Source organism: Loxodonta africana, chromosome 7 (assembly GCF_030014295.1).
Source record: "Loxodonta africana isolate mLoxAfr1 chromosome 7, mLoxAfr1.hap2, whole genome shotgun sequence".
NCBI lineage: Eukaryota > Metazoa > Chordata > Mammalia > Proboscidea > Elephantidae > Loxodonta > Loxodonta africana.
In genome coordinates, this window is record NC_087348.1 from 13,958,877 (window position 1) to 13,983,392 (window position 24,516).

Below are 24,516 nucleotides of genomic sequence, written 5' to 3' on the forward strand. Positions count from 1 at the left end.
CCCTCACTGGCTTAAAGCGCTGCCCTGCGCGCATGCGCTGTAGCCTCTAGATTACTCCCCACCCCCGCCCCCGCCCCAAGCAATCCCACCGGAGAGAAGAATGGGATCGGAAGTTCGAGCTGGGAACGGAAGTCTCTGGCAGGAAAGGGGAAAGAAATGACTGCATCTGGGCTGTAGAGTGGGTAAACTGTATTTTTAAATGCGGGTGGAAGTCCGTTCACCTCTCCAGCCCCTCAGCATTTTGGGAAATGTAGTTCTCGGGGCCATCGAGGACTCCCTGGGGCATTGTGGGAAATGTAGTTCTAAGGAAGAGGCTCCTGAGAGCATCTGGTCTTTTGAAAAAACCTGCGGCGCCAAAAAGGCACAAAGGGAAAAGACGGTGAGGAGTAATTAAAGGCACAACAACGCTGGAAAATGCACGCGGTACATCCATACCTGTGTTCTGCAAATGACTGCCAAGTCGGCTAATGCCGTAAATTCCAGTCCTAAAACCTATTCAGATTCAGGGCTTCCAACAGGTTCATTCGGTTCCATCCCCTGCTGAGAATTTGCATTTCTGACAAGTTCCCAGGAAGTTAAACGTAAGAATCACCTGGGGATCTTGTTAAAAATGTTGATTTTGATTCAGAACATCTGGGGTGGAAATGCAAATTTTCAGCAGGGGTTTTAACCGGAAGCCATGCTCAGAAGGGAACTAACCCCAGACCCCTTTTCTACAGCAAAGTCAGCATTGTGAAGGGGAGCAACTAGGGATTTGGAGTGAGGTGATCCTTTGCTTGCTTTTTGATCCTGAGCGCATGGCTTGATTTGGGGGAGCCTCAGTTTCTTCAATAAAATGGGGAAGATACTAAAAATAGCACTTCATAGTAGGTGTGAGTAGTCAATGAAGTAAGAAGAGTGATCATTCTTTTAAGTTGTTGTCCAAATGCTTTTATCACTATCATTGTCCGCCAGAAAACAGCTCCTCCCTAGTGTTTAAATCAGTTCCTCAAACTCCGGGCTCTAAAACGGAACTCTTTTTTTTTTCCTCCCCAGCCAGCCTTCTGATTTTGCTTTCTTTCCAGACTGCACAGAAGAGTGGATCCCAGTCTTACTTTAGCCCAGTTGTTTCTTTCAGATGTTTCTCAGACTCACCCATCTGTGTCAGTGCCCTCATCACTCCCAGCCTCTGCCAAGAGTCTCTTTCTTCCAGAAGAGACTCTGTAGCATCCTGGGCCCCCCCCCCCCATCAAGGCTTTGTAACAGTGGCAATTTTACACATGCTTGTGAGATCATTTCTGATTTGCGTTCTTGTTCTGTGCCTTGGAGTCAGTTCTGACTCATAGTGACCCTATGCACAACAGAACAAAACACTACCCGTTGGTCCTGCATCATTCTCACAATCATTGCTATGCTTGAGCCCATTGTTGCAGTCACTGTGTCAATCCATCTCATTCAAGGTCTTCTTCTTTTTCACCGACCTTCTACTTTTCCAAGCATCATGTTCTTCTCCAGGGACTGGTCCGTCCAGATAACATGTCCAAAGTATGTGAGACAAAGTCTCTCTATCCTTGCCTCTAAGAAGCATTCTGGCTGTACTTCTTCCAAGACAGATTTGTTTGTTTTTCTGGCAGTCCATGGTATATTCAATATTCTTTGCCAACACCATAATTCAAAGGCAACAATTCCTCTTCGGTCTTCCTTATTCATTGTTCTTTCACATGCACATGAAGTGATTGAAAATATCATGGTTTGGGTCAGGCGCACCTTAGTCCTCAAATTTTTGCTTTTTAACACTTTAGAAATGTCTTTATTTTTTTTGCAGCATATTCGCCCAATGCAATATGTCCCTTGATTTCTTGACTGCTGCTTCCACGGGTGTTAACTGTGAATCCAAGTAAAATGAAATCCTTGACATCTTCAATCTTTTCTCCGTTTATCGTGATGTTGCTTACTGGTGCAGTTGCAAGGATTTTTATTTTCTGTGTGTTGAGGTGTAATCCATACTGAAAGCTGTAGTCTTTGATCTTCATCAGTAAGTATTGCAAGTCCTCTTCACTTTCAGCAAGCAAGGTTGTGTCATCTGCATATGGCAGGTCGTTAACGAGTCTTCCTCCAATCCTGATGTTGCATTCTTCATATAGTCCAGCTTCTCGGATTATTTGCTCGGCATACAGATTGAATAAGTATGGTGTAAGGATACAACCCAAACACACACCCTTCTCAGTCTCAAACCATGCAGTACCCCGTTGTTCTGTTTGAACAACTGCCTCTTGGTTTATGTACAGGTTCCTCATGAGCACAATTAAGTGTTCTGGAATTCCCATTCTTCACAATGTTATCCATAATCTGTTGTGATCCACACAGTCGAATGTTTTTGCATAATCAATAAAACAGGGGTAAACATCTTTCTGGAATTCTCTGCTTTCAGCCAAGATCCATCTGACATCAGCAATGATATCCCTTGTTCCATATCCTTTTCTGAGTTTGGTTTGAATTCTTGGAAGTTCCCTGTTGATGTACTGCTGCAACTGTTTTTTGAATTTTCTTCAACATATGTGTGATATTAATGATATCGTTAAATAATTTCTGCACTCTGTTGAGTCACTTTTCTTTGGAATGGGCATGAATATGGATCTCTTCCAGTCAGTTGACCAGGTAGCTGTCTTCCAAATTTCTTGGCATAGGTGAGTGAGCACCTCCAGCCCTACATCTTTTAGTCGAACCATCTCAATTGATAGTCTGTCAGTTCTTGCAGCCTTGTTTTTTGCCAGTGTCTTCAGCGCAGCTTGAACTTCTTCCTTTAATAACATTAGTTCTTGATCATATGCTACCTCCTGAAATGGTTGAACATCAATCAGTTTTTTTTGGTACAGTGACTCTGTGTATTCTTTCCATCTTCTTTTGATGCTTCCTGCTTCATTCAATATTTTCCCCATAGGATCCTTCAATATTGCAACTCGAGGCTTGACTTTTTTCTTCGGTTCTTTCAGCTGCTTAGGACTACCTAAATCTCAGGTCACAGATTTTCCTGTGCAAGAAATGTAACTTCTTTCTTCCTAGGAAAAATTAATTTCTTTTCAACTCTCTTTTCCACTGGGGTAGAGTGGAAATAATCTCAGACAGTTTAGAACTTTTCCCATCCCCGATTTTCATGCTGTGCACACTTTTTGGAAGATTAGCATATGGCCAAAGGGGAGGGGGAGGCTCATATGACCCTAGGTGTGCGTCCAGTTGTCAATTCCTGAGGCTTCCATCATCCTCTCATTTGTCTACACAGGTTGCCACTGAGTCTATCTGGGAAATGGAGCCCAGCCTTCTTCTGGGTTATTGGCCAATGTGAACTTAGCTTTTCCAAGGAGCAGCAACAGCCTTGGCCTGAAGAACAGGGATCAGGATTCCTTTCTTAGGGACCTACCAACAGCTATGAGTCTCTCTCTTTCCCTCTAAAGCTCCGTTTTCAGACTAGGGAATACCTGTCTCCTTTGTGGGGAGGACAAAGTGGGTGGTGGTGGTGTGGAGATCAAGCACTTACCCATCATATTTAAGTCAATTGTCTATTCCCTGAATTCCTTCTATTTCCCATGGGGCTGGCTTTTGAAACCCAAAAGCCTTGAAAAAGCCCTTTGGCATATAACCCCATTCCCATTGCTATATAGTATAGTCAAAACCCGTTGCCGTTGAGTAGATTCTGACTCATTCTGACCTTATAGGACAGGGTGAAACTGCTCCATAGGGTTTCCAAGGCTGTATTCTTTATGGAAGCAGACTGCCACATCTTTCTCCCATGGAGCAGCTGGTGGGTTCAAACTGCCGACCTTTTGGTTAGCAGCAGAGCACTTTAACCACTGTACCACCACGGCTCTGAAAGCTTTGAAGGGACTCCTTTTTTCCTGTGTTCTGATGTCACAGCCATAAGCTCCCCAGTGTAGGGATGTCTCTTGCCTGGCACACAGTGGGTGCTCAATAAAGATTTGTCCGTTAAAGGAATGAATGTGTTTTCCTCTCCAGTTTGTCCCCTTCCAACCCATCTAGTAAGTGCCTTTCAGAGGAAACTTCTGGAAATGTGGTTATCTTTAGGTCACTTGGTAGCTCAAATGCAATCAGATGTTGTTCTGCTGCCAAGCCCACAAGTCTAACCACCTACTAACCCACTTTATTTCCTACCACATCTAAGTACTTGAGACGCCTGGCCCGCCAGGCAGCCTGTCATTCAACCAACAGTATTTATGAAGCCCCTGCTATGTGCCAAGCCTACTATGTGCCAGGCACTGTTAGACTCAGGGAACAACAGAGAACAGGACACCCTGGTTCCTGTCATCACAGATCTTACAGGCTATGGAGAATCCAGACATCAGACAGATAATTATAAATAGTTAAATGATTATAGTTATCTCAAGTGGCTCAGAGGAGAATTAGAGGCTGATAAGGAAACCCTGGTGGGATAGTGGTTAAGTGCTACAGCTACTAACCAAAAGGTTGTCAGTTTGATTCCACTAGGCACTCCTTGGAAACTCTATGGGGCAGTTCTACTCTGTCGTATAGGGTCACTATGAGTTGGAATCGACTTGACAGCAATGGGTTGGGTTGGGTTTATGGGGAGTAAAGGAGCCCCGGGTGGTGCAAACAATTAAGCACTCAGCTAACAGAAAGGTTGGTGGTTCAAATCCATCCAGAGGCACCTCAGAAGAAAGGCCTGGCAATCTACTTCCAAAAGATCATAGCTATTGATAACCTTATGGAAAACAGTTCTACTCTGATACACATGGGGTCTCCATGAGTCACAATTGACTCACTGGCAACTAGTTTATGGGGGCTAAACCTTGGCCTGATATTAAAGAAAAGGCCTCCCGAGGAAGTGCCATCTAAGGTGGGACTGAAGTTTACATTGGAGGGCATTGGGGGGAGGGGAAGAAGGGAAGGATTTGAGGAAAGTGTTCTAAGCAAGGGTGGGTAAATTTGAGGATTTAAAAGACCAGTGTGGCTGGAGAGACTGTGGAGGTCAGCCTGGGCCAGATGGCACAGGGCTTGGGAGCAAGTTTCTTCTGCCAGAGTCACTCATTCCTGGTCTTGGGACTGACTGCTTTCCCTCATTCGGGTCTCAGTAAAAATGTCACCCCCTTAGAGACACCCTCCCTAAATATCCTGCATAAAGAAGTCCTCCCTCCGATGCCCAGCAGCTACTATTCACCTTATTCTGATTTGTTTTATTCATGGTGCTTACCACTCTCCAGGTCCCCAGGTGGTGCAAATGGTTCGCACTCCACTGCTAACCTAAAGATTGGCAGTTCAAACCCACCCAGTGGTGCTGCAGAAGATAGACCTGGTGATCTGTTTCTGTTAAGATTACAGCAAAACAAACAAACAAAAAAACCCCTATGGAGCAGCTCTACTCTGTAACACATGGGGTCGCCATGAGACGGAATCAACTCAATGGCAACCAAGAACAACAACCACTCTCTGGAATTATCTTCTTAGGTGTTGATTTTCTGCATGCTCTCCATAAAATTAAACAGCCATAAGAGCAGGAACCTTGTCATTTTGTTCATTCATTTGTATCTGCAATGATCAGAACAGAGCTTGACACACCCCAATCAATATATGTTGAACGAATTAAATGCCTGAGGAGTAGCATAAATAGATTTTTCACTGAAAGTAGATCACTGGCTGCTTTGTGGAAAGTGGATTAGAGGGAGGCCAGTCTGGAAACAAGGTCAATCAGGAAGTTTTTTTTTTTTTTTAATTGTGCATTAGGGTGAAAGTTTACAGAGTAAATTAGATTCCCACCTGCTGGTTCGTACATAAAGTGTTTTATGGCCTTAGTTTTATTTCCCACAACGTGTCAGCACTCTCCCTGTTTCCACCCTGGGTTCCCCGATACCTTTCATCCTGATTTTCTATCCCTTTCTGCCTTCTCATCTCTGCTTTAGGGCAAATATTGCTCTTTGATCTCATATAATTGATTGTTCTAAGGAGCACATTCCTCTCAGATGCTATTGTTTATTTTATGGGCTTGTCTATTGCTTGGCTGGAAGGTGATCTCCAGGGATGGCTTCAGTTTCAGGTCAGAAGGGTGCCTCCAGTCTCTTGTCAGACCAGTAAGTCTGGTCTTTTCTGTGAATTTTGATTTTTTGTTCTACATTTTTCTCCAGCTCTGTCCAGGACCCTCTCTCTGTTGTGATCCCAGTCAGAGTGGTTGGTAGTGGTAGCTGGGCACCATCCAGTTCTCCTGGTCTCAGGGTCGTGTAAGTTGTGGTTCATGTTGTCTGTTAGTCCTTTGGACTAATTGCTTCCTTGAGCCTTTGGTTTTCTTCACTCTCTTTTGTTCCAGACAGGAAGAGACTAATAATTGTATCTTAGATTAGCAATGGGTTTAGATGGCAGCTGGTAAGCTTTTAAGATCCCAGATGCTACTAGGAAGCTATTTTATCAGTTCAGGGGAGCTTGGGCAATCTTGCTGGCTTTTGAGATAATGACAAACATGAATATGTATACTGTACTTACTATGTTTCAGGCTTAGTTCAAAGTGCTGTTTGTCAACTCATCACAAAAAAACTCTAACTTAGCTCTACTCTTGTTTTCACTTCCCCGATTTTACAAATGAGGAAACAACTTAGAGAAGTTCACACAGCATACTAGCTGGATGGAGTTGGGATTTCAGCAGTCTGGCTTCAGAGTCCATGCATTTGGCCGCTATACCCTACTGCCCTATATCTGCAACTTTTGTTCTTCTCTCCGTCTTTGCTCATGCTGTTCCTTCTAGAATACCCTTCACTTCTTTCTCCTTTCTCTGAATATTGCCCATTTGTCAAAGCCCAGCTCATTCACCCCTTTTCAGGGAAGACTTCAGTGACCACATCTACCCGTCCTGCTGTCTTCCCTCGTAGCCCACACAAGTCGGCGCACGTTCTCTACATCTTTCCCGAGTATATCTTATCTTACAGAGGTCAACGAAGAATCTTACACTGCCTGAGCTGGAAGCAACCTAGAAGTCATGTAGAAAACCGGCAGAGAAACTAGTGACTTGCCTAAGGTCACAGAGCAAATTGGTAACAGAAGTAGTACTAAAACCGTTTTTTGATCATTGTTAGTTCCCCTACTCATCTGCATTTTCATCGGATTCCCCCAGCATGTATTTTCTCAAAGGGCGGCCCGAGAAACACCAGCCTCAATTTTATTGGGCGCTAAATTAAAATGCAGACTCTCTAGGACAGACCCTAGAAATCTGCATTTTAATAAGCTCGTTAAGAGATTCTTGTGCACATTAAAATTCGGAAAACACAGACACTACCGCGTCTCAAAAGGAGTGCAGGAACACATTGGATGTAACGGTCCCAATGCATCATGGGAAATGTAGTTTTACGCCGCCTTTTCCCTGGGGCACTTTACGGAAGGAGACGAGTTAATCCGGAAATAGCCGAGTGTTCTGTGGCGGGCCCTTTCCTGCCCGGTTGCATTCTGGGAAGGGGCAGTTTCCGTTAGTTGCTGAAGGCTGCGGCGCGCCACCTGCCCCAGACCCACGTGAAGCGCTACGCTACCGTAGCTCGGCGGGGTGCTCCCCGCTCGCTGCGGAGCGTCCGGAAGCAGCGGGGAACCGGAAGTGGCCCGCGGCGGCTCCGAAGCCAGTCACGGAGCCCGGTGTGAGGCGCCTCGGAGCGCAGTGACGGCGCCATGTCTCTGATCTGCTCAAGTGAGTAGCGCCTGCGGCCGATCGTGGGTTGCAGGAGGCTGGAGAGCGGAGCGGGAGAATGCGCCAGCTGCTGAGACACCGGCTTCTGGAGGAGGCGGGAACGGGGCTCCCGGGCGATAGAGCGGCGGCCTGTCAGCACCGGGAACCTTCCGTCCTCCGCGCGGGGTCCATTTGCGCAGAGCTTCGCAGTTTACACAGCGCCTCAGATTTGTCGTCTCAGGGCTCCTTGGGGCCAACCATTTGGTTTTACAGAGGCTTGGACAGAGGGAGTTGGTGCAGGGGAAGCCGCTCTAGCGTAGGAGCCAGGAGACCCGAGGGCTCGTTGGGAATTCGCCTCCGATTAGCTTTGTGATCGACCCCTCTCTGGGCCTTAGTTTCCCCATCTTCAAAATGAGGACTTTGCACTGGATGCTGTCTGAGGTCGCGCTTGGGCAGTCGGAGCTTCTGGAGTTTGCGAGGGTCACACAATGAGTTAGAGGCAGAGACAGGGCTGGAAGCCAGGTCTCTCTCACACTGTAGCACGAATAAAAACAGTGCTTATTTATGAGGCCCTTCATGGTTTCCAGCAGTGCTTCCAAGTCTGTGATCTCATTTTATCCTCACAAGAATTTCCCGAAGCAGAAATAAAGACCCTAGCTTTACAGGTGAGGAAGGGAAGGCCAAGATGAGTGTTAGCTAAGGTTCTACAGCTAGTAAGTGGCAGTGCGGGGTGACAGTCAGGCTCCCCGACCCCAAATCCATGCTTTTCCATGCCTTATACTGCCTTTCCTTTTGGTGTTTTATTGTGTCATGCTCACATTTTCCTTTCTCATCTTTTCATCAGGTTACCAGTTTCCCACCCCTTTCTCTCTTTGCTTCCTACCTTTAAGCCATTCTGTCTTTCCTGAACCTCTCCCTTAAACCCAAAGAAGGGTAGTAAAAAGGGAAATGGGCAGGAAAAGGAATACCTTACACGGAGGGAATTATAATTACATTGAAGAAATTGCAAAGTATTTTCACATCCAGTGTTTTCTTTGACCCTTGAAAGAGCTCTGTTCTGTGTGCTCCAGCACTGTCCTTCCTCCCATGCATTCATTCCTTCGTCTTTGGGATGTGCACCTACTGGGAGTCAGAGACCAGCTGTAATCCCTCTTCTCTAGGGCACACCGTCTACTCAGGGCAGGTGTGTAAATGATGATGAGATTATGTAAAATGTTCAGAATCATGCATGGCACCTAGCAAACCCCACATAAATGTTTTTTATTATTATAGTACTTGTCTCGTTGCTTTGTATCTTCTTCGATAACCTACCTAGGGCTCTAGACTGAGACGGACAGCAGGGATTTGAGTGGCTTCATACATGTCTCCATCTCCTGGAGTATAATGGATGCCTAGCTATTTTTGTAAGGAGCCTTGGTGGCACAGTGGTTAAGCGCTCAACTACTAATTGAAAGATTGGCTGTTCAATCCCACCAGCTGTTCTGCGGGAGAAAGATGTGGCAGTCTGCTTCCATAAAGATTACAGTCTTGGAAACTACCCTATGGGGCAGTTCTCCTCTGTCCTGTAGGGTTACTATGAATCGGAATCAACTTGATGGCACACCGCCACGACAACAACAACCACCAGTTTTGTTTAAAAATGAGATGGGCGGGGATTATTGACTACTCCCTAGGGTGCCTGGCATGTTGTAGCTCTGCGGTGAATATTTGTCGACAACCTTTCAGGAGACTACTGACGGAGAAGCTCCTTATGTCACTGGAAAGCATTCTGGGGACAGTACAAAACTGGCTTGGGGACACAGGTCTTGTTTCCTGTTGGTTCAGTGTGAGGACATGTGGCCTTATTGGGGCCAGTAGCGGGTGAGGGGTTTATTTGGTCCAGGCTTCCCTCTGACCCCACGCTCACTGCCTGCCTTTTCCCTGCAGTCTCCAATGAAGTGCCAGAGCACCCGTGTGTGTCCCCTGTCTCCAATCATGTCTATGAGCGGAGGCTCATTGAGAAGTACATTGCAGAGAATGGCACAGACCCCATCAACAACCAGCCTCTGTCTGAGGAGCAGCTGATCGACATCAAAGGTGCCCACTGGCCAGCCTCAGGCTAGAGCTGCCTCAGTTCAGAGGCTGAGAGGGTGGGAGGTGGTGCCTTTGCATTGGAAGAGGCGATGGTGGTCTGTTAATTCAGGCTGAGGGGGAAAGAGGTGGGGAACGGGAAGAGGCTGCTGGGTTAGGGTTCTTCATACCACTTTCCCTCTCGCCAGTTGCTCACCCAATCCGGCCCAAGCCTCCCTCAGCCACCAGCATCCCGGCCATTCTGAAAGCTCTGCAGGATGAGTGGGTGAGTTCCCCAGAGGGAACCAATGTCTTCCCCACTTGAAGAGATGGATCCCTGGACTGGAACTAGGGAGTGGGCAGGCTGGAGCATCGTCGTCTTTTTCGAGGGGCAGAATGATATGGGAGGAGGCATCTGGGTGTAAAAGTCACACAGGTCTGAGTTTCAAACTTAGCTTCATTGCTTACTAGCCATGTGACCTCCAGCAAGTTGCCCACACTCTGAGTCCTGGTTTTCCTGACTGTACGGTGGGGATTTTAGTATTTTATCTTTCAGGATTTTGTGAGGGTTATGATACAATTATAGAGTATAAAGCTCATGACATCAGGGTCTTGTTTTATTCATCAGTGTATCCCCAGCACTGAGGGCAGCACCTGATACATAGTAGGTGTTCTGTAAATCTGAGTGAATGCATCTTGAGGGACCATCTGGCACAGGGCCTGACACAATGAGGGCAATGATAAATAGCAGCGGTTATTGTTCCTTTTGGTGAGGCGACGGCATGACATCTATAATTTGCCGGTAAATTAGAGAAGATGGGGATGGAAAAGAGCTGGCCCCTGCTTCTGTCCATGAGTCCAGTGTTTGGCATGGGATGCATTGGCGTGGCACGGAGTGCCTGCCGGCACATTCAGGGTCATTCAGATACTGCTGGGTCACTGATGCCAGGCAGCGTCCCCTGATCAAAGGCCGGCTCTGTCCTGCTGGGTGCCTTGGCACCTGCCAGCCCCTCACCACAGCGTTTCTCCCAGGATGCGGTCATGCTGCACAGCTTCACTCTGCGCCAGCAGCTGCAGACAACCCGCCAAGAGCTGTCCCATGCTCTGTACCAGCACGATGCCGCGTGCCGTGTCATTGCCCGTCTCACCAAGGAAGTCACTGCTGCCAGAGAAGGTGCAGGCTCTCCCTTGCCCTCCCCCACTCTGTGCTGGTCCTGCTTTGCCGTAGTCCATTGCTGACATTACTTTCTTCCTTAGCTCTGGCCACGCTGAAACCGCAGGCGGGTCTCATCGTGCCCCAGGCCGTGCCAAGCTCACAGCCAAGTGTCGTGGTGAGCGACTCCCCGCCCCTCGCCAGCAGCCCATTTGGGTACAGTGGCCCGTGTAGCTGTCTCAATGCAAGTGTCCTTGGCATTCTAGGCCTCTCTCACCTTCACCTTTCTTGTCTTCAGGGTGCAGGCGAGCCGATGGATTTGGGTGAGCTGGTGGGAATGAGCCCCGAGATTATCCAGAAGGTAAGTTGGGCTCTCACTTGGTGAGCATGTTTATGGGCCCTGAGTCCACTTGCCTTGAGTCCAGTATGAACAGAAATTCTGTACACCTGGAAGTAGAATCTGGGGGTACAGAGGATGGACTTGGGGGCCAGATGGCCTGGATTGGTATTTTTGATCCACCACTTACAAGCTTTATGACCCTGGCCTAACTTAACCAACCTTCTCTGTCTCATTTCCTTTGCTTCTAATATGAGAATAATAGTGCCTACTTTATAGGCTCATTGTGGGAACTGAAGTGATTCACGTAATTCTCGTTAAGTGTGACTTTTAGCTCTTGCCGTTACTGGAGTTCTTTGCAGATATTGAAGCCCTTTTAGATGTTTTCATGTTTCTTCTGTGAAGGAGATAGGACAGGAGTTTTCATCCTTATTTACTGATGAAGAACCTGAGACTCAGATCGAGCTCGTAAGAGGCAGAGCTGGGCTCCTGACTCCAGGTCCAGTGCTCTCTGTTACACTCATGGAATCCTCATCTGTGGGACGTGATAGGGTCTTTTCCAGGCAGTTGAGATTGTGTCAACGTGCACCTCAGCTCTCATCTTAAATGGTTGTATGCAGGGACCTGGTCAGGGAGCTCTACAGCTGGTTCACGTCCTCACTCTGCCACTTATCACTTGTGTGACTTTGGGCACGTGACTTCACTTCTCTGATGCTCAGTTTCCTTATCTGTAATACGAGGTCATCGTCACCCACCTTACAAGGTTGAGATGAAAGTAGAAAAAGATAATGCGTGTAAGCCTTTAGCACAGAACACGGAGATAACAAGTTCTTGGTGATGCAGCCAGCATCCAAGGGGTCATTGTCCTGACAAGTTAAGTCATCTCACGTTGAGCCTGTCTCCTCTCCTCCCCAGCTTCAAGACAAGGCCACTGTGCTTACCACGGAGCGTAAAAAGGTGAGTCCTCTCCTCACGCCAGGAGAAAGAGTTGGCCTGGCAGGAGACAGTGGTTACCCTCTGAGGAGAAAGGGGTGGCTGAAGCCTGCACTCACTGCTGCTTTTCTTGGGGGGCTTTTTCACTTTCTCAGAGAGGGAAGACTGTGCCTGAGGAGCTGGTGAAGCCAGAAGAGCTCAGCAAATACCGGCAGGTGGCATCCCACGTGGTGAGTGGCCGGCTCCTGGGTAACTTGGAGGCAGGGCCCTGCCATGGTGTTTCTAGGGTGGGCAGGCCAGCTTGGAGAATAGTGAGTGGAAAGCTGTCTGGGGCTCCTGACCCTGTTTCTAGCTTCGGATGCTGAGTTGTCAGGGTTTCTCTTCCTGCCTGGCTCTGGGCTTCCCAGGAATTCAGTGAGGGAGTTCTGCATCCAGGCAGAAAGCCAGGGGGTTGGATAAGGCACAGAAGTAACTTATTCCCCTAGGCTGGAGGGGTGGGTGACTAGGGATGGAATAAGGGAGTTGTGTGGCTCTTGGCCATGACTGGGCTTAGGTTGGCTCTTTCCACAAAGGGGTTGCACAGTGCCAGCATTCCGGGGATCCTTGCTCTGGACCTCTGCCCCGCCGACACCAACAAGATCCTCACTGGTAAGAGTCTAGGCCTGACTGGCAGGCGGAAGTGGGGGGGCGGGGGCAGCCAGGGAAAGCCCACGGTGCTTGTCTTCTTCATGTGCGTGGGGATGAAAGCGGAAGGATCTGGATGGGCCTGACCATTTTGTGTGTCATTTGCGTCCTCTCCAGGTGGGGCGGATAAAAACGTTGTTGTCTTCGACAAGAGTTCTGAGCAAATTCTGGCCACCCTCAAGGGCCATACCAAGAAAGTCACCAGTGTGGTGTTCCACCCTTCCCAGGTACGGGTACTCTCCGCCACCTTCAGCTCCTCTTTCTGGAGCCCTGCTTCAGTGCCTCAAGGTCCCAGAACCAGTCACTTAGCCCCCACTAGCCCTCATCTCATGGGTGGAGAAGTGGAGTGGGGCCGAGAAAGAGCTGCAAGTGCCCAGAATTGGCATCTCGTGGCCCCTGTGTCGGGTTCTGGAGGTTATCCTTTACGTAGGACCTCCTAAAAAGCATCGATCTTCAAACCGGGGGGGAGAAAAGAAGTATAATTAGAGAAAGCATGTTCAATGAGATGTTTTATATTAGCAAAAGGGAAAAAATCCTAGCGTTCATAATACAAACTGCAGAAAACAAATTTCAACAAAACCTTGACTCATGGGAAGATAGATAAATCCTTGTTACCCATAATCCTCCAGAGTGGGAAGCAAAAACTTGCCGTTGACTCTCAAAAGGGCTGTGGGTTAAAACAGGCCGAGAGCTGCTGATTTAAAGGGTAAAGGTTACTTACTAGGCCAGATTAGTGACATTAATTATGGGATTTGGGTTTCTATGTCCAAAACATTTTGGGGCTGGGGCTGCAGGACCATGGCTCGATCACTGTTTCCCAAACAGCCAGCCTTTTTCCCTGGCCCTCAGGGAAATGACAAGTGCCAGAATAACATGGCGCCTTTCTCATAAAACTAAATCTGTTCGAATTGAAAGCATTGCATTCCATTTATTTTAGATTTTGTCCTTCCTGCTTATGGTTGGTGGGTGCTGTGGCATCAGTTTCGACTCTCAGCAGCCCCATGTTACTTGATGTTAATAGATTTTTGTTCTTATGAAATAGTGTGGACAATAGGTGGTAGTTTTTTTGTGTGTGTGTGTGGTTTTTTAATGTCCTGACTAAGCCGGAATAATGCATTGGTGACACTGTGTAAGTTCTCTACCTCCCCAATTTTTTTTAACGATTGCCCCTGAAATTCTTAAGTATGGAAGGTACTGGAACAGACCCTCACAGTCCCTTCCAGGCCTGTGGTAGCCATTAGCATCCCGTTACTGAATCCGTTGCTATCAAGTTGATTCCAACTCATAGCGACCATGTAGGACAGAGTAGAACTGCCCCATAGGGCTTCTTAGGTTGTAACCTTTATGGAAGCAGACTGCCACATCTTTCTCCTGTGGAGCGGCTGGTGGGTTCAAACGGCTGACCTTTTGGTTAGCAGCTGAGCACTTTAACCACTGTGCCACCAGGGCTCCAGCCATTAGCTTAGCTTACATGTGGCTACTTAAAATCAAATGAAAAATTCAGTTCCTCCTTGGCACTAGCCACATTTCTCACTTTGGCCCTGAAAACGGGGTGGGGAATTACTCTGTTGCAGTTGTCCTTTTTTGCCACTAGATGGCGAGGGCTCCTACTTCAGGAGTCTGATTTACATCTGAATAGCATTTGACTTGGCTCTCTTAGGCTTGGGGTGGTTCCAGGCAGGGTGGGCTGAAAGGAGAAGCAGTTGGTAGTTGTGGTCATCCCCAGCTCCCTTGTGTAAGATTGTCATGGTCCACCTCGTCTGTGTATCTGATATTCTGCCTTATTGCTTTCCTTTTAGGACCTGGTGTTTTCAGCTTCCCCAGATGCTACTATCAGGATTTGGTCAGTCCCGAACGCCTCTTGTGTCCAGGTTGTTCGGGCCCATGAGAGTGCTGTGACAGGCCTCAGCCTCCACGCCACCGGTGACTATCTCCTGAGCTCTTCTGACGACCAGGTGCGATCCTAGCCAGGGCCCTGAAGGAGCCGGCTGGTCTCAGAGCTTGGCCACCCTGGGAGGGGGGAATATCTTACCAACCCCAGCTGCAGAAGCCAGGAGAATGTTTCCTCTCTCAGGGGAGGAGCCAGCTTTGCCAGGGTTTGCCTTCCGGCAGGAGCAGCCAGAGCCTAGGGACCTGCTTTCTTATTGGCCCCATTGTCTCTGCTTTTTCAGTATTGGGCCTTCTCTGACATCCAGACAGGGCGTGTGCTCACCAAGGTGACAGATGAGACCTCTGGCTGCTGTAAGTCACCCCAGAAACATTTGGCTCTGTCTTTTCATCATCTGGGAACCCTGGTGGGGTAGTGGTTAAGTGCTATGGCTGCTGACCAAGAGTTCGGCAGTTTGAATCCTCCATGCGCTCCTTGGAAACTCTGTGGGGCAGTTCTCCTCTGTTCTGTAGGGTCGCTATGAGTTGGAATCAACTTGACGGCAGTGGGTTTGGTTTGGTTTTTGGTTTTCATCGTTTGGTTATCATTTATCCTTTTATTAATTATTTGCTCATTTATTCTTCTGAAGACCCATTTGCCACCAGAAGCTGGTAAGGGCCAGGCATTGGGCCGGGCCCAGTGAGGAGCAGGAAGGACAGGGAACCTATTTTTGTGCTCTTAGTCTCGCCCCAGTGGCTTCTGACCGCCTGCCGGTCTCTCTGCAGCTCTTACCTGTGCGCAGTTCCACCCCGACGGACTCATTTTTGGAACAGGAACCATGGATTCTCAGATCAAGATTTGGGACTTGAAGGTAGGACATGGCAGCCTTCCGTCTGAGGCCCAGGGTTGGAGTGTTTGTGGATTAGCAGTGCTATGGCATCTGGCCCTGGGGGATCCTGAACGGGGAGAGACACTCGCTCTAGGTGTGCGATGTGACGGCTGGGGTCCTGGGCCAGGCTGTCCATCCCTGCTGCTCCTGCTTGTCGTCCTTCCCTGAGAAGGACGTCTCAGAGGTAGGAGTCAGGCGAGCCCCATTTTCTTCCTGTAATGGCCAGCGGCGACACGGCTTTACTCTCTCTTCCCCTGACAATAGGAGCGCACCAATGTGGCCAATTTCCCTGGTCACTCAGGCCCCATCACTAGCATTGCCTTCTCCGAGAACGGCTACTACCTGGCAACGGCGGCCGATGACTCCTCTGTCAAGCTCTGGGATCTGCGCAAACTTAAGAACTTTAAGACGTTGCAGCTGGATAACAACTTTGAGGTGTGCCCCCCGCCCACCACCGCCCTGCAGCTGCCTGTCTTCATTTGTCAGTTATTCTCTGAATTGACCTATTAATCTCAGCAGCCTCCTGCTTATCCCCAGTTGCCCCATAGTTCTGTTCCCCAGGTTTCACCTCCTCTCTCTCTCGTTCTGGTAGGTGAAGTCGCTGATCTTCGACCAGAGTGGCACCTACCTGGCCCTTGGGGGCACAGATGTCCAGATCTACATCTGCAAGCAGTGGACTGAGATTCTTCACTTCACAGGTGGAGACGGGCCTCAGGGTGCCCAGGGAAGTAGGGAAGCCTCACAGGAGTCGGCAGTTCAGGGGCAGGCATAGATTTGCTTAAGTGGCTTTTAAACACTCTCCAAGTGGCAAGTTACTTAACATCCCTGGAGCCTCAGGAAAGTGGGAATGATAATAATACATATTCAGTGAGGTTGTTAGGGAGTTTAAATTAGTTTAAAAAAACATATACACACACGTACACACAGGCAGTCCCCGACTTACGACTTATTTGGGTTACGACGAACTGCATTTAACACCTGTCAGTTTTTTTCGTACATCTTATTCTTAGTAACGTGTACTACATACAGTGTTGGAGCACATAATTTGCCCATGTTATCATTCTCAGATAGTCACTCGCGGATGTTCAATCTTATGACTTACTGTTCAAAACGCTGCCATGGTTTGAACTGAAAACTAAAAAAAAATGAGGTTTTGGACTTAATGTCAGAGCTGACTTACGATGGGGTAGTTGTTGGAATGGAACCCCCGTTGTAAGTCAGGGACTACCTGTCTATATGTATGTGTATGTATATACGTACAGGTAGCCCCCCACCAAGACAGGGTTCTGTTCCAATGATGACTCTGTTTTAAGTCGGTTCTGATGTAAGTCGAATACTTTTTTTTTTTCCATTATTACTGCCTTTTTAAAATTGTGTTTTAGGTGAAGGTTTACAGAGCAAATTAGTTTCTCATTAAAAAATTAGTACACATATCGTTTTGTGACACTGGTTGCCAATCCTGCAACGTGTCAACACTCTCTCCTTCCCGACCTTCAGTTCTCCATTTCCGTTTGTCCAGGTTTCCTGTCTGCTCCTGTCTTCTTGTCCTTGCCCCTGGGCTGGTGTGCCCATTTAGTCTCATATACGTGGTTGAGCTACATGCATTATCGTTTTATGGGCCTGTCTAATCTTTGGCTGAAGGGTGAACCTCAGGAGTGACTTCAGTACTGAGTTAAAAGAGTGTCCGGGGCCATACTCTCAGGTTTCTCCAGTTTGCCTTTTATTATCAGTGTTTTTTTAAGTCTGATCTTTGTCTTCGGGGTTGGAAATGTTGCATCTGAGAATGATAATATCAGCAAATCATGCTGCGACATTGTGTATATCACATATTACTAACGATGATGTCAGAAAAAAAAGGACGGTCGTAAGTGTTGTTTGATGGAACTTGAATACGTTGTAAGTCAGGGACTACTGTAAATGGTTAGCATAGCATCTGGCCCGTCACAAGCACTATGTGAGAGTTTGCCATTATCTTTATGCGTTATTGCATCTTAGTTCATTGCTGGGATTAGGACAGTGAATAAGACAGACTCAGTCTTTGTACTAGTGAAATTTAGAGTCAAGTTAGGAAGGCAGGTGTGGAAATGATTTCACAAATAATTATTTGATTGCAATTGTAAGTACTGGAGAAGAAAAACAAAAAGATCCTGAGACAGTAGGTGACAGGATTTTTCTAACCTCCTGATGGTGGCGGGACCCTGGGTATGTGATTGACTCCTTCCGAGCTTTGGCTTCTTCATTTTTAAGACGGGCATGTTGATACTGCTTGTAGATGGTGCCAGCTGGTTAGGGGAGGTAGCGTGCATGGTAACGGGCCTGACGTGCACTCAGGAGTTCAGTGAATGGTAGCTGCTGCCATCTGTTGATGGCATTGGCACGTTGTAGGCAGGATGCAGGATACTTCTCCCAACCTCCAGCCTCCACCCCGCCTCCCCCATTCAGGTCCGACTGTGTGGCCCACCAGCTTTAACCCTTCACTGGGCCTGGGTGTTTTGATTTGGGGGCAGCAGAGTTAGTTGCATGGCAGGCAGACTTTTTAGTAATGAGTTGGTTGACCCCAGGTGAGATCCTAAATCTAGAAGGAATTTGTCTTGATGTTCTGAATTACCCGAGTCCCAGGAGGAGTGGTGCCCAGCCTCGTCTGCCCCTGAACTCACTCTGCAATGTGTTAGGGGCCTGGGCTCCCTGGAGTTGGAACCCCATGAGCGTGAATGAGCTAATGGACTATTCTAGTTACAAGCAAGGAGTTAAAACTGAACATAAACGCCAGCTAGCTCAGCACTGAGGTTTTAAGCTGAACTGAGAACCCAGCAGACTTTTGAAAAAGAGCAGGTGGTGAGATGTGGCAGAACAAGACTGTGCAGATGTCATCTCTCAGTGCACTTTGCATGACTCAAAATCAATTCTCTTCCTGGCTGAATCGCGGTTGCCCGGAAAGCTCGGGTGAGAGGGAACTGATGTTCTCCTATTCATTCATTCCACCAATGAAAAATTGAGCGCCTGCTATGTGCCAGGCATCGAGTGATCCCTGGAGATAAATGGTGAGCAGGCCAGACGAGAACCCTGCCCTCGTAAGTTGGTAGTCGACAGGGGAAAGCAGTGACACTGATTGGGGAAGGACGTGATGGATTGGGAGCCTGTTATTAGGGGTCAGTGCTTAGACCCGAAGGCAGCCTTCTCATTTTTGCCTCTTTTCATTCCACAGAGCATAGCGGTCTGACCACAGGGGTGGCCTTTGGCCACCACGCCAAGTTTATCGCTTCAACAGGCATGGACAGGAGCCTCAAGTTCTACAGCCTGTAGGCCCAGTCCCTTCTGACGCAAGCTGGGCCGCATCTCAGTAGCGGGGTAGAATTAGGGCTGGGGGGTGGTGGGTGGGAGGAAGGGGAGAGAGACTACTAGGGGGAGGAGGGTCTGGGGGTTGGGACATTCACATCATTTCACTCCGGTCTGAGTGGTGGCGTGAGCCATGGCAGCGTGGAGCACCCTAACCCATGCAGCCTTCAGGCCCTGTGGAAGCAGATGTGGATGGAACTGTCACCCTCTGTAGGCCCAGGGTCAGAGCCCAGGGCCTCTCCCGGATGGCATTCCTTGGGTTGGTGGTGTTGGCTCTTCCACACGCACTCTGTTTCGGTTCCTGTGAGGCGGGGAGAGGGCGATCCGAGGGAACTGTGAAGGGGATGGGCACGAGGGTGCCCGTGGGTTTTTGTAAGCAGCAATCTAGTTTCATTAAAAAAAGAACACAATAAATATAACCACCTCCCGTGTCTGTCTTTAGCAGGAGCACCCTGAGCTGGGAGGGTCAAGCGGGAAGAACAGAGAGGCCTATGGAGCCTTTCCTTTCGCAGCTCTTACTTTTATTTTACTTTGGTTGCCTAACAGAAGTAAAACAAAAACACATCTACAAGCCGTCTGTCGGGAGGAATCTTCCCCGTCCCTGCAGGCCTTTGTGTGTGTTCACAGGCCGATGGGGCTGGGTTCTCACATGATCCTGGTGGGGAGAGGAGGTCCAGGGAAGATCATCCTTGTTTCGCTGTGGAGGGACTGTGAGCATATCAGTAAGGGTCCTTGGGTTAGAGGTGATAGAAACCCTCCCCGAAGTGGCTGGACTCAAGGCATTATTGACTCCGGTTACTGAAAGGTAGCAGTAGAGGCGGTTCCAGGATAGCCAGCCAAGAAAGTAAACAAACAAGGTCCGGCAGCACAGCGGCCATGTGAGGACTTCAGGTCGGGTGCTCAGGAACAGCCTCAGGCGTGATGCCAGTCAAGCTGAAACCTGAATGACAAGCTAGAAGAGGGGTGCAGTGCAGGCATGGGGAAGGTCCTGAGGCCGGCGTGAGTGAGCTGAGTGGGAGAGTAGTAAGGAGGTTGGGTGGTCATTGGGTGTGGTGCGGGAGTTCATCAGTACACTTGACGAGGGCAGTCCCAGTGGTGGTGGCGTTTGAGGAGAGTGGGAGTTGAGAGACCGGGAGTCAGTGACTAGCTAAGAAATTATACCCAGAAGGGGAGCTAGGAAACGTGGTGTGAACCGGAGGGGGCCGTGGGGCAGAGCACAGTGGTCCATATTGTTGATGCTCCAGAAGCCCTCCAGGTGCGTTGTGCTGGGTCAGTGTTCTGTGGTCGAGGACGTTCGTGCATGCTGTATCCCTTTCTTGGAGGGTCAGGATGCTTGTTAGCAGGTCAGATTCTGAAAAACCTTGCAATGAAGAAACCATTTAGCTTTTTGACTCAACCCGGGGAAGCCTTTGTGTGTAAGTACCTGTACCACGCTTTAAAAGTCCACGGAACTCACCTTTTGGAAAACATCACAGTTTGAGCTGTTTGTAAACAATGCCGCAGTGAACATCTTTGAGCGTCTTAGTTTGGGTCTAGTTCTCATGGATAACTTCCCAGGAGTACAGTGATGAGGCAGGGTTTGGAATGACTTGCAGGTTTTCCAACCTGGCCTGTCAGCATTGTACCATTTTGAAAGTATGGCTCAATGTGTGGTTGTACTAGTGTTACAGACCCCATCCGATTTGGGATATTTATGCCTTCTGATTGGAAAGGTACACACTTGTCCTTTTCTAAGGAAAGACCCATTGCACACTTCTCCTGAGGTAGGACAGACTTAACAAAGAGAAAGGGAGACTACCGAGTGGACGTGGGCTGAGATGTCTGCCATGGGCAGGTGGCATAGCTGCTGCATTTGAGGTGGGGGAGGCCTGGAGTCGTGGGGGGCAACCTGTGGCTAAGTTAGACCCCACAGCCAGCATACCACTAAAGCCACCAGACGGTTTCTGGTGCTAGATCTTAGTGTGCTTCTTCACGCTTGCCTTCATTTCCAGGGACACCAGTTAAGGAGGAGACACTGAAGGACAGGTTCTTGGGGGATACATGGGTTGAGGGAAGCCACCATGGTCACCCTAAGATTGTGTGAAGCCTGTGGTGTGTCCATGCATATGTACATTTTTCTAGAAGAACTGGGGCTTGGTCCCGCTCCCCAGGCCTCTGGGAGGCTAGTGTTTGGATCCTGAGGCTCTGAAAGACAGCCATCTCTGCGCAGCCATCTGTAAGCTCCAACACCAGCAGGTCTGTGTGCTGGAAGATATGCATACGGTTTCTCATGGAATCCTAACCATATCTTGGGCAGATTATTTTTCTGTGCCTCAGTTTTCTCATCAGCAAAATGGGAATAACATTAAGGATTAAGTGAATTAATACACGTCAAGTGCGTAGAAGAATGCGTGTACATAAATGCTCCCTATTTCTCAGCAGCAGCTCCTGCTGCTGCTGCTACCACACAGTGTTTGCTCCCGAGCTTCTCCCTCCCAAAACAACAAAAGCCAGCCAACCCCTCCCGGGAGCCACCTGCGATGCTTCTCCCCACCTGCCAGGTGAGTGAGCCAGCTGTGAGCCCACGGACCATGCCTGCGGCATAGCTCTAAAGGTTGCACTGAAGGTCTTCATGCATTTTCTGTCTTAGCTAGATCTTCATCTTCTCAAGGGCTGGGACCGTGTCTTCATTGCTCTTGTTCATCTTTTTACCTTAGGTCACACTGCTGCTAAGTGGCTGGTCGAGGGACTCAACCCCGGAGCTCCTTCCAAAGCCCGGGCACTCTGTCTCCTTGAACGTAAAAGCAGGGTGCTTGACAGGCTTAGTTATTTCAGCCAAACTGCATCGGAAACCCATGGCCCTGCCACACTCCAGACTGTGGCTCAGCTGCCTTGTAGGAGGACACCTTGGAAGTGGGTCTCGGTGGGGTGTTGGTGGATTCTAAAAGGCTCTCCTTTCTGGACTCGTCTGGCTAACAAATTTTGCACTTAGGGTCCACGAGCAGTCAGTCCTAAGTGTCCAAAGGGAAGTCTTTTGGTGGGGATCTTGTTCATGGCATCCTTTGTGAACTTGTGCTGTTTGAGGGTCCGTGCCTGGACCTGTGCCGAAGGACACAGCCTCAAGCCTCCCGGGTCCCTGAACTGTTGGGAAAGAGTGAGGCTACATTTCTGTGCTCAGCCTTGGAACACTAACCAAGGAGGCCACCTGGGGGCAGTGGTGGTATGTAAATCTCCCAAATAACGCTGGCACCATTGCTGAGCACCTCTCTCTGCCACACAGTGACCCTGCAAGGTGGTGGTGTCATCCCCACTTGGCAGATGAGGAAAGATAAGCTCAGAGAAGCACCTTGGCCTCAGGCTACCCAGTGAGTAACGGGGTTGGGCAGTTACGCTGCCTGTTGCCTGGCTTCAGAGACCAAGCTGGTTACACTATCACCACTAGGACAGGAATGGGCCCCCTCCACAGCTTTCTAGAAGGATGGTGTCATGGTTAAGTGTGGCCTCTGGAGTCAGAAGTCCCCGTTTGAATCCCAGCTCTGTCACTTTCTCTGATGTGTGACTGTGTGTCTCTGTTTCTGCCTCTGAAGAGTGAGTTGACAACTAGTCCATGTTGAGAGCACCTGGGAAGCATACCACAGATGTTGGCTTCCATTTTCCCCTGCTTCCCTAAGCCCTGGAATCCAGTGACATTGCTGGGGCTCATGGTGCCCCTTGAGGCTCGAGTGCCTGTGTTATGAAGGCTTGGTGTGACTCTGCCTTCTCCAGTCACCTGACATTAGCCACAGGACAAGAGTCGTGATAGAGGTGCCACCCCAGAGAAACGGTGGGCGAGTGCTTTGAAAGGTAAATCTGGGGGGAGGTGCCACAGGCAGCATTTTGAAGACGTGTAAGTTCACCTTCATGTGAAGGCTGGACAATAAATAAGGAAGACCGAAGAAGAATTGATGCCTTTGAATTGTGTCGGCGAAGAATGTTGAATATACCATGGACTGCCAGAAGAATGAAAAAATCTGTCGTGGAAGAAGTACAGCCAGAATGCTCCTTAGAAGCAAGGATGGCAAGACTGTGTCTTACATACTTTGGACATGTTGTCAGGAGGGATCAGTCCCTGGAGAAGGACATCATCATGCGTGGCAAAGTACAGGGTCAAAGGAAAAGAGGAAGACCCTCAACGAGCTGGACTGACACAGTGGCTGCAACAATGGGCTCAAGCATAACAACGATTGTGAGGATGGCGCAGGACCGGGCAGTGTTTTGTTCTGTTGTGCATAGGGTCGCTATGAGTCGGAACTGACTCGACGGCACCTAACAACAACAACAAAGTTCACCTGGTGGGCACAGGGCAGAGGATGGGAGTGGGGGAGCCGGTGTAAGGAGCAATGAGGTGAGGAGGGACGAGCGAGCAGGCTCAGGACTGGCCAGGAGGAACAGGTGTGCAGTGGGGAAGGTGGGCCGGTGAGGTGGTGGGAGAAACCCCCCGCCGGCTGTATGACAGCAGGTGACAGCCTGCTGGTTGAAACCAGAAGAATGAAGTCTGATCTCACCTGAAGATTTTCAGAATTTAGAGCAAATCTTTAACTTTTTTTTTTTTAATTGTGAAATACTCATTCGAAGGTATCTAAAACATACCTGTATAGTTTAGAGAAGAATAAACATTCTTGTAAACACCGAGTCGAAATCGACTCAATGGCAGTGGGCTTGAATTTGGGCTTTTGTTCTTTACAACCTAGCTTAAAGAGAGCATTACCAAAAACAAAGTTGCTGTTCAGTCAACTCTGACCCACGGCGACCCTATGTGTGTAGCGTAGAACTGTGCTCCGCAGGGTTTTCAATGGCTCATTTTTTGAAAGTAGGTTGCCAGGCCTTTCTTCCAACGTGCCTCATTGTAGCCTCAAACCTCCAATCTTTCTGTTAATAGTCAAGCAGTTAACCGTTTGCACCACCTGTTCCATTGCTGTCTGGTCGATTCAGACTCATAGCGACCCTGGAGTACAGAGTAGAACTGCCCCATAGGGTTTCCTAGGCTGTGAAAGCAGACTACCACACCCTTTCTCTCCTGGAGCAGCGGGTGGGTTTGAACTGTCGACCTTTCAGTTAGCAGTCAAGCAGTTCACCACTGCTCTCCCAGGGCTCCTTCAGAGAAAACCACTACTCTGATATTTGTGTTGGTCATCCCTTTTCCTTTTATAGTTCCACGCCTATATTGTTTAGTTTTGCTGGGTTTTGAACTTTATACAGATGAAATCATTCAATCTGCCGCCTTTGACTTCTTTGCTCAACACGGTTCTTGAGATTTACCTGTGTGGGCACACGTAGCTGTGGCTCATTCACTCTTGAGCAAACGAAGACAAATGGCCAGACAGCTCACTCGGAGCTGCTGGACCAGCGCTTGCAGAGGCCTGCACACGCCTTTGGAGTCATCATCCCAGGGCAGGTGCCCGGAAGAGGGATCCAGACCCTTGGGTTGTGGGCTTGTAAGTTGTGTGGTTAGGAAGCCCAGCTCCTCTGGCGTGATCAGGGCAGGACGTACGACAGCAGTATGATGTAGCCGAACCTCGGCTCCAGACCCATTCTGCCAGCTCGGTGTTTGACTGGGCAGCTTCAGGCCCTGCGCAGTACGATCCAGAGTCGAGGGTCCAGG

General features: G+C 48.8%; 1 protein-coding gene across 1 annotated transcript; it reads left to right on the plus strand.

The window, feature by feature from the left end:
• Positions 1 to 7,473: 7,473 nt before the first annotated feature.
• PRPF19 (pre-mRNA processing factor 19) lies at positions 7,474 to 19,315 on the plus strand. Its single transcript, XM_003419372.4, has 16 exons — positions 7,474 to 7,669; positions 9,575 to 9,724; positions 9,907 to 9,983; positions 10,730 to 10,871; positions 10,955 to 11,028; positions 11,149 to 11,211; positions 12,103 to 12,144; positions 12,276 to 12,350; positions 12,693 to 12,768; positions 12,922 to 13,031; positions 14,604 to 14,759; positions 14,976 to 15,045; positions 15,457 to 15,542; positions 15,825 to 15,995; positions 16,153 to 16,258; positions 18,766 to 19,315. The coding sequence occupies exons 1-16, from the start codon at positions 7,651 to 7,653 to the stop codon at positions 18,861 to 18,863; spliced, it is 1,515 nt and encodes a 504-aa protein (XP_003419420.1). The 5' UTR covers positions 7,474 to 7,650; the 3' UTR covers positions 18,864 to 19,315.
• Positions 19,316 to 24,516: the final 5,201 nt, after the last annotated feature.